At 60.3% G+C, this 13,608-nt stretch overlaps 1 protein-coding gene across 1 annotated transcript in view; it reads right to left on the reverse strand.

Annotated features, from left to right (window-relative positions):
• MYO15A (myosin XVA) overlaps positions 1 to 13,608 on the reverse strand; it is a 46,834-nt gene that overhangs the window by 6,932 nt on the left and 26,294 nt on the right. The window contains exons 40-60 of the mRNA XM_043900940.1: positions 13,220 to 13,325; positions 13,046 to 13,118; positions 11,880 to 12,001; positions 11,709 to 11,768; positions 11,209 to 11,284; positions 10,813 to 10,928; positions 10,594 to 10,712; positions 9,103 to 9,244; positions 8,529 to 8,640; positions 8,366 to 8,440; positions 7,786 to 7,964; positions 7,149 to 7,264; positions 6,841 to 6,913; positions 6,486 to 6,558; positions 6,192 to 6,265; positions 5,906 to 5,988; positions 4,090 to 4,220; positions 3,006 to 3,100; positions 2,787 to 2,864; positions 2,380 to 2,476; positions 628 to 788 (exon numbers count right to left, since the gene is read on the reverse strand). Of these exons, the coding sequence (XP_043756875.1) occupies positions 628 to 788; positions 2,380 to 2,476; positions 2,787 to 2,864; positions 3,006 to 3,100; positions 4,090 to 4,220; positions 5,906 to 5,988; positions 6,192 to 6,265; positions 6,486 to 6,558; positions 6,841 to 6,913; positions 7,149 to 7,264; positions 7,786 to 7,964; positions 8,366 to 8,440; positions 8,529 to 8,640; positions 9,103 to 9,244; positions 10,594 to 10,712; positions 10,813 to 10,928; positions 11,209 to 11,284; positions 11,709 to 11,768; positions 11,880 to 12,001; positions 13,046 to 13,118; positions 13,220 to 13,325 (2,161 nt within the window). The remainder of the gene's footprint in view (positions 1 to 627; positions 789 to 2,379; positions 2,477 to 2,786; positions 2,865 to 3,005; positions 3,101 to 4,089; positions 4,221 to 5,905; positions 5,989 to 6,191; positions 6,266 to 6,485; positions 6,559 to 6,840; positions 6,914 to 7,148; positions 7,265 to 7,785; positions 7,965 to 8,365; positions 8,441 to 8,528; positions 8,641 to 9,102; positions 9,245 to 10,593; positions 10,713 to 10,812; positions 10,929 to 11,208; positions 11,285 to 11,708; positions 11,769 to 11,879; positions 12,002 to 13,045; positions 13,119 to 13,219; positions 13,326 to 13,608) is intronic.

The following is a 13,608-nucleotide window of genomic DNA, read 5'->3' on the forward strand; positions in this document are numbered from 1 at the left end:
GAGAAGCACGCTGTCTCTACCCAGCGCGTCTGCAAGGGTCCGCACACGAGGGAGACCCCGACTTTGTCAGGACCACCACCCTGACTGAGATGACCTAGTCCAAGAGGGGAGTGACAGCACCCTAATGTGAAAAGGCCGGGCAAAGCTTCATAGCAGGGGACTTCCCTTCTGGTCTAGTCTTTAAGAATCTGCCTTCCAAGTCGGGAGACACAGGTTCAATCCCTGGTCGGGGAGTTAAGATCCCACATGCCTCATGAGAACTAAGCCTGCAGGCTGAAACTAAGACCCGACATAGTCAAATAAATAAATATTAAAAAACAAAAAACAATGCTACTGAGCACGGGACAGGTGAGGCACTCAGCGCTGGAGGAGAGCAGGAGGAAAGAGGTCAGAACGGCCTGAAAACGTGTTGTCTGAGCAGCCTGGCTGGAGGGGCCTGGACCAGCAGCGACACAGGAAGAGCGGGCTGGCCCGGGTGACAGAGGCCTGCGAATTAGGAAGTGAGGGTGACACGGACACGCCCACATGGGAACCAGAGGCCTCAGGGCTGGAATCATGAAGGCCTCAGATGCCAAGCCCGGGGGAGCCCAGAGGTTCTGGAGCCTCAGAGCGGCCACACGTGCAGACCTGGTTGTAGTGCATGGTCACATAGAGCTCGTTGTCGAATTTGAGCGGCTGTTCCCAGAGCACACGCCGGAACCACAGTGCATAGCCGCCGTCCACCTGTGCCATCTCCGAGGCCACGTCCAGGATGTAGGCGCGCCGGCTGAGCGGACACACGTGCTGGCCTGCAGGGAGCGGGGGCAGACGTGGCGAGCCCCCTCTCTGCTCGGGGGCACGGTATCCTTGGTGAACAGGATGGGGGGCCCTGATTTGTGGAAGTTGTGCTCCCAGGTGGAAATAACGCCGACTCAAAGCTCAGCTCACCTGGGCCTAGGGAGGTGCCCCGCCCAGGTGCTGCTCAGAGAACACCCAGCCTCTCTCCCCTCTGCAGAGGAGGCTGCACCCGGAGAAGCACAAGAGGCCTCAGGTCCTGTGGGCACCTTTCTGTAGGACTCCTATGGGGAGATCCCTGCTGGGCTCCCGGGGGTGAGGGGAAGATGGGGGTCTGGCACTGAGTGGGTCTCGGCCTCAAGTTTTTATTTCTTGAAGTGACATTTCTGTTCCCTGTCCCACACCTTTGAAAAATTTCACTGAAAAAGAGGGGTGTGGCATGATGATAAAGTTCTGGCTCTGACCTTGGGCAAGTCCCTTGGGCTCCGTGGCAGGCTGAGAAACAGCCTGACCTCAAAATGCTCCCCTCCTAATCCCCACCTTCTGTGAATGCACATCTTCATGGAGAGGAGACGTGGAGTCTGATTAAGGGTCTTGAGAGGGGAGATAATCACAGGGACCCAAGTGGACCCAGCATAGTCTCGAGGGGCCTATGAGAAGGAGGCAGGAGGGTCACAGGAAGAGACTGGAAGAGGCTACGCTGCGAGCTTTGAAGATGGAGGAAGGGGCCATGAGCCAAGGGACTTGGGTGCCTCCAGAAGCTGGAAAAAGGAAGAAACAGGCTCCTAGAGTCTCAGAAGGACTCAGCATTCTGACTTGCAGAACCATAAGGTCATACACATGTGCTATTTGAAGTCACCGAGAGATTTGTTATGGCAGCAACAAGAGACTAACACAGGCTCCCTGGGCCTTGGTTTTCCCATCTGTAAATGGGAAGGACAACACATTTCATTTTATGGGGTTCTGGTGGGATCGTTTATAGGATTAAGTGCTTTCAGCTGTCACCCCTGCTTCGTGAACTCCCTTACTAAGATTATTTTGTTACTGCCTTCTCCACCGCCTATGTTGTGCTGGACTCAGGCAGGGCTGAGGACGTGTGGTTCAGAGCTGAGCAGCCCGAGAGCCAGCTGGAGTTGGGTGGGACTGACCGGCTGGTGGCAGAAGCTCAGCCATGGCCTAGAGCAGGTGGGCTGCAGGGGGAAAGGATTTGGCCTCATGGAGAAGGGCCAGGTGAGGCTGAGGGTGGGGCTCTCTCGGCTGCTATGAGGACAGTGGAGGCAGGAAAAAGTATTTGCACGTGTGGGTTTCAGGAGCCACATCCTGTTAAGTCCTGCCCTCCCAGAGGGCAGGGCCTACTGAGTACCCTGGGGTGCAGATGGAGGCCTGGGGGAGCCCTGTCTTCTGCCATCTCGCGGCCTGACAGACCAGATGAGCTCACACAGATCGAAGTGGGGTGGCGGGAGGGAGATGCAGGGCTGGGGGTGCTCCGTGCAGAGGCTCCTCCACCCGGGCGGGGGGCTTCCTGGAGGAAGCAGCGTCTAATCGGGGCCTCACAGTCGGGATGGGGGTTGTGGGCCCAGACTGCCTCATCCTCTGGCTGCTCACCTCGGTTGGTGACAACAAAGATGACATACTCGTCAAAGGCCTCAGGGCGGGTCAGAGCCATCTCAGCGCAAAGTTCTTCCACTACGTCCAGGGCCACCTGTGGATGGGGGAAGTGAGAGGCTGGGCCAGCCAGGTGACCTCTGCCCTGAGCCCGCCCTGGCACCACTGCAGAGGCAAGGCTCCCCGCGCCCTGGGTCAGCCCCACACAGGGAAGGACGCAGCTTCTGGAGTTGTGGGTCCTGAGTCGGCCCATCTCTCATTTGCAGCCTGACTCTGAGCTGAAGGCCACCCACCTCCCCTAGGCTCCGGCTTGGGCTGCAACAGAGAGCTAAGTCCTGCCTCATGGGGGAGGTAGGGGGTGGCTCAGCACCCTTGGGGTCCCACCCCCCAGACACCCCCTCACTCACAGTGCATGTCTTGATCTTAAGGTGGCGCTCCAGGCCCCCGGGGAGAAGAAAGAGCTGCCTCTTGGAACTGCGGCCAGCCTAGGGGAGGGTGCGGAGAGAGGAGAGGCTGGGATCTCACCAGGGTCTCACCTAGCCCCAGTCCCCTCCATGGGCATGCCTGGGCCGGGACAGGGGTCTCTGGGTAGGCCGTCCCCCTCCCCAAGTCCCACCTATGCTCACCAACATGGCCCGCAGCTCCATGCTGCCCGGGAGCTCCAGGCGGCCGCCGAAGCGCAGCGTCTTTTTCAGGTTCTGCTCACAGGCCTTGGCGATCCCTGCAGAAACAGGGGTCAGAGGGGCCGGGGCACGGCAGAAGAGCTCCTCTGGCCCCAGCCCCAAGCCCCCTGTGGGGGGTGCTGCTCTCCCTCCAGAGGCCACAGAGACCATTCAGAGGGCAGTGACTGACCCAAGGTTAAGAGCCAGAGTACAAGAGCTGGATTCGAACCCACATCCCATCGGAGGCCCGCTTGCCTCGGTTATCCATGAGCCCCCGGAGACAGCTGGTGCTGGGGACTCGTCCCCGGCAGCTGTGCCGAGTCCCCATGCAAGAGACCCCATCGTCTGCTTCTCCATTTCTCTGGTTAAGCAGTGCCCTCGCCCCGCTCTGTGGAGGGGCCAAGTCAAGAGTTTGGGGGCACATTCAACCCCCTTCCCTGGAGCTGATGCGGGGGTGTTTGTTGACTGACTCAAAGAGGAGGCTTCAGAGGCAGAGAGGGTGAGGTCTCATATTTCCTCCATGGCGCCACGGTAACCACAGGGGCCCTGACCTCTCTCCTAGGGGGACCCAGGGGTTCCTCTGGAAGCTAGACTTTGGGTGAGGCTGAGGAGCAGCCCCTTTCCTCTAAATTCCATGGAGAAAAGGCCAAGACCCTGCCACCAGCCTTGGCGCCCTCTCAAGACCCTTGTTGATTCTGAAAGACCAGAGAAAGGGCCATGCCGCCTCCTCCTCCTCTTCCACATGCCACACATCATCTCTGGTCTTTATGCCTGCTACTCAGCTCATCTAGAAATCCCTCCTCTGTGCTCACTACCCAGAGCAACACTTCCTCCGGGAAGCCATCCCTGATATGCCATCCTCCCCGTCATATCAGACAACCCATGGCATCAGCCCCTGTGGGACCTCCGCCAACATTTGGGGACAGGATTGATATTAATAAGCACTGCCTGGGCAAGAAGGGCTAGGCCCTCCCGCTGGCTGCCCAGCCAGTCGTTGTATGGTGCAGACAAGCCCCTGGCCCTGGGTCCCCACTTGCTCGCCCCTCACCCTGGAAGGGCAGGCCCGGGGTCCGGCTCACGTCTTGGAGGAAGTGGGTGAGGTGCGGCTGGAGGACCTCAGAGCAGCTGTGGTAGGCGGCCACGATGTACAGCAGCCTCCAGCCTCGCTGGCAGCTGTCCCTGCGAGAACACACGGGCTCCATCGCAGTGGCCACTGCTCTGCAGCCACACCAGGAGTCTCCCCACCCGCCAGGCTCGTCTCCTGAGGATGCCCCCTGCCCCTGCCCAGTGAGAGCAGGGCCGGTGGGCACAGAGTCACACCAAAGGTGCATTCTGTTGGGGATTCTGGGTGGGAGGGAGGGTGGGAGGGAAGGGAGGGGGTGAAACCCCTGACATACCCAATGTGCACAGAGAACAAGTCTTCCTGGGGGGGGCATCTCTCTGGGCAATGGTCCCTGAAGGGGGGCCAGGGACCCTGTGCAGAGCTGGAGGCAAGTAAGACTGGGTGGGAGGGGCAGGAGGACGCGCTGAGTGGTTCTGAAATTCCTGGGGGACACGAGCAGGTGGACAGGAGGGTGGCCCACTGCTAACAAGAGCAGTACAGGCTTTGGGCCCCGCCATGTGCTAGTCATGTGCGAGACACGGACGCTTACCTTTATGCTGCCCTGGCTCCAGGGTTTCACTTGTGGGAACCTCTGGTGTCCAGGGGCAGCACTTGGGCTTCCTTTGGGAAACCAACCACCCCTCCCCAGGTCCCTGTGGGTATGAGGGCCAGGGGACTTCCCAGGTGGCTCTAGCGGTAAAGAACCCGCCTGCCAGTACAGTAGACATGAGTCGCAGGTTCAATCCCTGGGTCGGAAGATCCCCTGCAGGAGGGCATGGCAACCCACTCCAGTATTCTTGCCTGGAAAATCCCATGGACAGAGGAGCCTGGCGGGCTATACAGTCCATGGGGTCACAAAGAGTCAGACACGACTGACGTGACTTTAGCATGCACATATGTACCCATGAGAGCCAGGACTGGCCAGTTAGAACCCTGAAGCCCCTGGCTAAAGTGACTGGTTCATGTCAGTGGACATGAACTTGGGCAAACCCTGGGAGATGGTGAAGGACAGGGAAGCCTGACCTGCTACAGTCCATGGGGTTGCAAAGAGTCAGACATGACTTGGCAACTGAACAACAATAAAAAATGGGAGCCAGGCTTGGCCAATTAGAGTTCATCCTCCCTCTGGCTGTGGTGATTGGTCTGGGAACAGGCACATGACCCAGGTCTAGCCAATCAGAGCTCTGTATCCTCCAGCCACTGTGGTTGGCTCAGGGATGCCCATGGGACCAAGACAGGCCAATAAGGCTGGATTTGGGGATTTTTGCTACAAATATTGAATCAGTCTTTCTTTGCCTGGGATTGATTGCTGAGCTGGGGAATGCCCCCCCAGAGCTATCATCTTGCCAGTCTATAAGATATATTGCTTGGGAGTAATATCAACACATAGAAAAACAGGTCCAGGGTACAGAGAAAGACTGCTTCCTGATGACACCTAGATCCAGCTATGCCTAAAGTCCTCTGTTAGACTTTTCAGTTACCTGAACCCTCTTTTGCTTAAACCCGACTTTACTGGGTTCCTGTCACTTGCAACCAAGAACCTGGACTCACCCATTATCAGTGCATTTGACAGATGAGGAGACTGAAGCTCAGAGACCAGAAAGGGCTTGTCCCAAACCAAGCAATTTCAAACATATGTGCTCTGTCTCTGGCGTGAGGGGAGGACGAGGCGAGGAGAGAGTCGGGAGGGCAGAGGCTGGGAGATGGGAGGCTGACCTGGCCCCTCCAGAGCAGGAAATGGTGGGGAGGGGAGGACACTCACTGCTTGGTGCTGGTGTTGTCTGTGATCTGCTTCACGACCTGGCAGTAACACTCGTCCCGCATGACCTCATGGTCCCTGCACAGCTGTGGGAGGGCGGGCCAGGTCACAGGTCACATGCCCACAGGAACACAGTGGGCTCCTGAAGACAGACCTGGCGTCCCCTCCCCAGAACCCTCCCCACTAGCGGGATGCACTCCTCGTTGGGCCACATGGTTCCCACCCCAAAGGCTGCAGCCCCGGCTGACAGATGGGCAGGCAAGGGAGCTCCTGTAGGGGCTGGACTGACCTTCAGGAGGGTGCACAGCACGTCCAGTTCACTCTGGCCCTTCAGTGGGGCATCCCCCATGAATCGCATCACAGCTGCAGGAAACACTGTCCCACTCAGCCACCGGCCTCCCAGCTGCCCGCCCACCAGGAACCCCGGGTTGGACCCCTCCCCCAGAGGCTATGGCTAGGGCAGGTAGGGGGAAGGGGGCTCCTCCTCTCCTCCCACATCCGAGGGAAGGGGTGGTGGTCACCAGGGGTCACAGTGCAGCATCCCTCCTTGCCCGGGGCCCTGGCCGCTGTCCCATCCCCACACCTAGAAACATGTCTGTGGCCATCTTGTTGAGGCTGCTGTCACTGAGCTCAATGAGGGAGTCCTGGAGCGGGGTCTGTGGGGAGAGGAATTGGGTCATGGCAGGAGGAAAGGAGAGGGGAGGAGAGGGGGAGGGGAGGAAAGGGGAGGGGGAAGGTCCTATCTTAACAACAGAAGGGTCCACACCACAGAAGGCGGCGGGTGGACCCTTGAGAAGATGAGACACTTCCTTTCGGAGGAACCCAGGCCTTCGGGGGGTACCCAGTGGCGGGGGTCCCACTGAGGACAAGGCTGTTTGGCCCATGGACCTGGGATGCACTCTTGTATGGCCATTTCAGAGGGACCTGGGGCTGGGCACCTTCGTAAAGCAAAGCATGTCCTCCAAGGTTCTGGACTCCCGACCCTCCTTAGATTTCAGCCTGAGGCCATCCCTGCAAGGGGAAGTGGATGCTACTGATCAGTCTTGCCTCTGAGACAGCCTCTCCCACACGAAGTGTGCTGGACCCAGCATCAGCCCACCTGGCAGCAAGGCCCCTGAGGCAGAGGCTGCAGACAAGCCTGCCTCCCGGGGTTTCTCATTCCCTCCCAGATCTGAGGCCTCCTGCTTGGGGGGCTGGGAAAAGCACCACCCCAGAAGGACCCTCCTCAGGGCGGGCCACCACTCACTGGGGTCTCCTCTGAGGGTCTCGGAAGTACTTCTGGGCAAACTCGAGCATTGTGTATGGTAGAAGAGCCAGGCCATCCTCCCCACGGTCCATGGAGCCAGCTCTGACTGGGGGGCCCTGTAAGAAGGCTGTCTGCTATTCCCACTGGTCAGAGCCCGCCCAACGCCAGCCCAGGCTGACTGTGCACAGACCCTCTCCGCCTGCCCCCACCCGCCTTGCCCCATGTGGCCTCACTGCTTCCCCAATGGCCTGGTCCAGCTGACCTTATCCCTCCCACTTTATCTCCCTTCACCCTAGCGAGCTCTGTGCCACCACAGGACCCATCCTGGTCCACTCACCAGGCCCTGCCCCGTTGAAAGTGGATTCACCGTCTGGCCACCCCAGGCTGGTCCTGCCCCATTGGCCTGGTCACTTAACTCTTCCACTGACCCCATCCACCCTACCTGACTGGCCACACCTCCAGCCACCTCCGGTCACATCTGGCGGCTCACATCCCTCAGGTCACACGTCTGGCTGGCCCTACCAGGCTGCCCAGTCCCAGGATGGCCTGCCCTTGGTTGACCCCACTCCCCTCCACCTCGACAGTCAGGCCAACCCCACTGCTGTGTCCGCTCCTCTGACCAGCGCCACGTTCTCACCTCCCTCCTGCGGCCCACCTCCCGTGCAGCGGCAGTGGAGGCCACGGCGGCGGCCACGGCGGCAGCGCGGCCCCGGCCTGGCTCGGCAGGCAGCTGTAGGAAGTCAGGGGCAGCCGCGGGCTGCACCAGGTCAGAAGGGAAGCGGCCCACGCGGCCGTGGATGGTCCCAAACCGCCAGCCTAGGGGCGGATAGGGTCTGAGCAGTGAGAGGGTCTCATCTGGGGAACAGGGGGGTACAGAGCCAGGGAGGGAGGTATGCCATGGGGCCAGTTACGGAGGAGGACAGAAGGACACTGGCTCAGGGAAGGGGAGGCGGCCTCTCAGTGGCAGGCTGGAGTAGGGGTCTGCAGAGAGGAGAACGCAGCGCCTGTGGACCTTTGGGCCATGACACAGAGGCAGTAATGTCCACAGAAACCCGTCAGCCCGATGTGTGGACAGGGGCTGGGCTGCATGGCCGTCATAACAGCTACAACCTGGCAAGACCCTTGGGGATCTCAGGACCCGCATGGCACATCTGCTCTGTTTGGGGTGTCCAGGTCTGGCAGCTTGGACAGCTGAACGGGGGTCCCAGGGTACCCACCGAAGTCAGGGCCCCGGCGCCGCAGCTCCTCCAGGTACACCACCTTCTTGCCGACCACACAGCCCGCACTGTAGCCTGCAAGCCGGGCCCGTGTCAGTACCCGCCGGGGAGGCCCCCACCCCGCCACCCCCGTGCTCACACCCCGTCCCACCCTGGCACTGACCCAGTCGAGGCGGCTCCAGGGGCTGCAGGTGGATGATGTCGCCCTTGTGGAAGGCCAGCAGCGCAGGGTCCTCAGGCAGGAAGTTCCTCACAGCGACCACGTAGTCCGAGTCCTGCGTCAGCCAGGGGCTGGGTGAGAGCTGTGGGCCCATGCCCTCCTCCCAGAGGCCAGGGCCCATTCCCCTGCCCCACACACAGGCTGTAAGAGCAGGGTCACAGGCCTGACCCACCCCTACCCCTCCCACAGCCTCAGGGCTGAGGCCAGGTGCCAGGCCTGGGGACTGCCCAGTCTGGAGGAAGCGTGGGGCTGGATGTGGTCACGGGGCGGTCAGTGATGGGCAGTGCAGCCCCTGCAGGAGGGGAGGAACGCGGCTGCTGCGGAGTCCAGAGGCCTAAGTGAAGGACCCTGGAGAGGCCGGCAGCAGGGGCACAGGCCCCAGGTTGGAAGGCAGAGCTCGAGCAAGAGCCTGCAGACACAGTCGCAGACACACAGGTGCATCCACGCCTCCCAGATGGGCGTGACTGGTACATTTGGGCCCTCAGCCTGCTGCAGGCATCTGCAGGAAGGCCCTGACCTTCTTCAGCTCCAGGATGAAGTCATCCACCAGGGTCTTGACCTGGTGAGCTCGGGCTGAGAAGAGAATGACCTTCTCACTGGCCAAGTTGAACTCCAGCATGTTCTGGGAGGGGATGGTCACAAACAGGATGTCCGCAAAGCTGGAGGAGGAGGAGGTGGCATGAGGCAGGACACCACGGCCAGAGGGACGCCCCCCACCACAGTCTGCACCTCTGGCCCCTGCCTGCCTCCCCTCCCCTCCTGCCCGCGGCTCCAGTGCCCTGCCCATCACTCTGTGAACCCACAACCTCCCAGCAGCCCCACACTTTGTCTTTTATTTATTTTTCTGCCTCTTGATCTGGGTAAAACCCCCCAAGATTTTACCCACAAATCTCTTTCACTAAGCAAATGCTCATTCTCTGGAAGGAAGGAGCCTGCACCTCATTGATGCCTGAGACTCCCCGTGCTGTGTGGCATAAGGGACTGTGGGCTGCTGGGAGGGAGGGGTCAGAGGATGCAGGAAGGTTTCACACTCAAGCATCTGCACTTGGCTGTTCACATACGGTAGCCCTGCCCTCAGTAGGCTCTGGGGTGGGACTTCGGGAGTGTCCAAGCTGGGGATGGGGTACTGGCTCCCAGCTCACCACTGCCTGGTTGTGTGACCTAAGACAAGCAACATCTCTCTCTGAGCCTGTTTCCTTGATTAAAGGGTTTGGCATAGAACCAGGCACTTGGTAGGTACAGTCATCCCTTGGTATCTGTGGGGGACTGGCTCCAGGACCCTTGGAGGGCAACCAAATCCATGGGTGCTCAAGTCCCTCCCATAAGATGACCTGGTATTTACATATAACCTACACACATCCCATTTAGATTACTCTTAACATTTGAAGTGAAGTGGAGTGAAAGTCGCTCAGTCGTGTCCGACTCTTTGTGACCCCATGGACTGTAGTCCATGGAATTCTCCAGGCCGGAATACTGGAGTGGGTAGCCGTTCCCTTCTCCAGGGGATCTTCCCAACTCAGGGATCAAACCCAGATCTCCCACACTGCAGGCAGATTCTTTACCAGCTGAGCCACAGGGGAAGCCCAAGAATACTGGGGTGGGTAGCCTATCCTTCTCCAGGGGATCTCCCCAACCCAGAAATCAAACCAGGGTTTCCTGCATTGCAGGTGGGTTCTTTACCAACTGAGCTATCAGGGAATTCAGTGTAAACGCTGTATAGATAGTTATAAAAGCAAGATAGATATTATGGGAATAGTTGCCAGTGAGTGAAAAATTTGTTTTGCTTTTTGGAACTTTCTGGAATTTTTTTTTCTGAGCATTTCCCATCCACCATTGGTTGAATCCGCAGATGTGAAGCCTGTGAACAGAGAGCTGACTGTACTCAGCCACTGGCCATTGAGCGAGTTGGTATGTGAAGGAAGTGCTGGTGCCAGCCCCGGCCCTGAGTCCTGCCAGCCCTCGCCCTGCCCACACCCTGCGTCACCCCTCCCCCCGGCCTGCCGCTCACCTGTAGGTGCGCAGGACCTGCAGCTGCCCACTCGCCTCGTGGCTGCCCTTGACCACACGCAGGAGCTTGATGCCCGTGTGGGACACAGCCAGCATCTGCACCCCGGTGCCCACGCTGCCCTGGGGAGGGGACAAGGGGCACGTGAGGGTCTTACAGGCTCATTCCCGGAGCCCCTGGGCAGGCAGAGGGTGGGCAGGGGGACAGGCAGGGGGATCTTACAGTGGCAGGAAAGAGGCGGGAGAAGTAGACCTCCCAGCTGTCCCGGGCAGTGCTGACCACGGCCCGCTTCACGCTCTCTGTCACCAAGGGCCGCTGCGTGTCCAGCTGGTTCTGGGCTAAGGGACACGGGTCGGGTCAGGACCGGGGCCCGCTACCCTGCTGACCCGCAGTGCATGGAGGGGAGGCTGACCCTCAGCAAGGAGGTGTCAGACCACTGCGTTCCTAGCATCCATACTGGGAAATTGATATCCACAGACAGGACAGTGGGGACTGCAGCCGGGCCAGTATAGCCCAACCCAGACCTGCAGCCGGGCCCAGGGGAGAGGCCAGGAGCAGAGCAGACAGGGTGGCAGGGGCTCCAGCAGGCTGCCCCTCCCTCCCCACACCCCGCAGTACCAAACAGGGCTTTCATCTGGAGCCGCTCCTCCGCGGAGATGCGTAGGCAGGCCTCGGACAGTGTGTCGTGCAGGACCTGCAGGAGGGGCGTAAGGCGGGATGCTGTGGGGTGCCCTGAACCTGGAGCCCAGGCTGGACTGTGTCAGGATGACTGGGGATGGGGGGCTTTCCACGCAGTGAGGGCACCTTGTAAATCAGACCCCACTTCTGAGGACCCTCACCCGTCTCATCTCTACCTTCCTCAGGCCCTAGTCTCCTGATCCACACAGGGGATCTTGGGGTGGACCCTGGGCCCCATGAGCTCAGACCCAGCCGTGAGCCTGCTTAGATGGGATGGGGGCTCTCCAAGCCCATCCACAGCAGGGGGTGCAGCAGACCAGCTCCCTGTCCTCACTGCTGGCAAGGACCCCAAACCCAAGTAGGAGGCTTGGCAGATGGCTGATCCACACGCCTGCTGGCCGTGCTGCCACTAGAGGCTGGGAGGCGAGACAGGCCCTCACCTGGCGGAACAGGAGGTCCAGCTGCACGGGGTGGCTGTGGTCGTCCTTGGGGTAGAACACCTGCAGCGCGGGGCTGCCATGAGGCTCCGCGCTCCTCATCAGCTGCGCTGTGACCCGCTCCCCTGCCCGTCAGGCCCTGCGCCCCCTCCAGCCCTGGTAGGGCCCCAGCACCTCTTTGCGCAGGAAGATCTGCCAGGGGGCGTCCCGGTAGCCATAGAAGTCGGGGTTCGGGAGGCGGTGCAGCTGTGTCTGCACGGGATCCTCAGGAGGCTCCAGCGACCGCGAGGGCAGCGCTGGGGAGGCAGGGCCCAGGGAGGGCGAGGTTGGAGCAGAGGGGCCTCCTCCTGCCTCGTGGGTAGACACACCTGATCACGCAGGCACATGGGCACACTCTCTCAGCCCTGCCTTCCTCCCACAGAGACCCAGCTCTGCAGTCCTAATGCAGTGGGGGTGGGGGTAGGGGCCGGGGGAACCCGGAGCAGCAGAGACCAGGCGCTGCCGGGAGGAAGGCCCTGGTAAGGTGGGCGAAACAGACAGTTCGGAAAGGACAGAGCTCTCGGTGCTGGAAGCTGGGGCAGAAATCAAATGGCGGCCTGGGAAAATCTGGGGGCTGGTCTGTGAGGGGCCTATGATCTTGGCAGTTGGGCAGACCTCCCTGAGGAGGTGAGATTTGAGACTTCATGATGAGAAGGGGCCGGGCATGCAAGGATCTTCTGAGAAGAGCATTCTCAGCAGGGGGAACAGCAAGGATGAAGGCCCTGCGGCAGGACTGAATTCTGGCAAACCCAGAAACAGTGAGGAGCAGAGAGCCCCGGGGCAGGGAGCAGGAGGAGGTGAGGCTGGGGGTGGGCCACAGTGAAGAGCCTGGGGCTCATCCCAGGGGCTGCTGGAATGTCATTGGCGGGTGGATGGGAACTGACTGATCTGTTACGATCACTGTGGCCACCATAAGGCAGGAGATGCAGAGGTTACGACTCTAGCTGTGATGTCAGGAGGCCTGGGATTCTGTCCCTGGTCTGACACTTAAGAGCTGTGTGATCTTGAGTGAGTCACTTAACCTCTCTGTGTCTGTATTCTCATCTGTAATGTCTACGGGCACAGACAGTACTGTGTTGGAGAGTCTGAGTGAGGATTTAGAGTGGGCCTGGCCTGAAATCACTGCCATGAAAATGCTGATACAATTGCACAAACATCCACAGTGTGTCCACACAGGCCCAGGGACATGGACACACACACACCACCACATCATGCAGACCAAGACTCACCTGTGCTCACACTGACTAACTCCTGCATTCAGACACCTGCCCTCCGGCCTCTACCTCCCTCCTGGCCCTCACCTGGAGTGGGTCCCACGGATGGCCGCTGTGTGCTGGTCACTGGCTTCACCAAGGCCACGGCCTCTCTGGGGACCTGTCCCCACAAAGACGGCCCACCACAGTACACAGAGGCTCCCCCAGAGGCCCCCCTTTGTCTTCTGTTCTGCCTGGGCCCCGCCAGCCCCAGCCCCTCACCTGGGTGCCAGGTGCTGCCGCTGGGGGGCCCATCTGCCCCCTCAGGATCGTCAGGGCCTCCTCATGGGGATCGGGCCGCTTTACAAACACCCTCCCGCCGTCCTTCCTGGGGAGCGGGACGCTGAGCCTCCTCTTCACAGCCACACAGTCCCACCCAGGAACTTCCTCTCCCCCCATCACTGTACATGATAACCCCAAGAGGACCAGAGACAGGCAGGGGGTCACACACAACTCCTAGAGAGCGGTCCTGGCCTCCCTCTGCCCTGGGGGGGGGGTCTCATCTGGACTACCTGGGTGAACAGATACTCCCTAAAGGCTGCTGGGCAGAGTGCGGTGAGCCCAGCAGACGGGCACACAGCGGGGGGTGGCGGGGGGGCGGCAGCCACACA

The sequence above is a fragment of the Cervus elaphus genome, chromosome 5 (genome assembly GCF_910594005.1).
Source record: "Cervus elaphus chromosome 5, mCerEla1.1, whole genome shotgun sequence".
NCBI classification, from domain to species: Eukaryota; Metazoa; Chordata; class Mammalia; order Artiodactyla; family Cervidae; genus Cervus; species Cervus elaphus.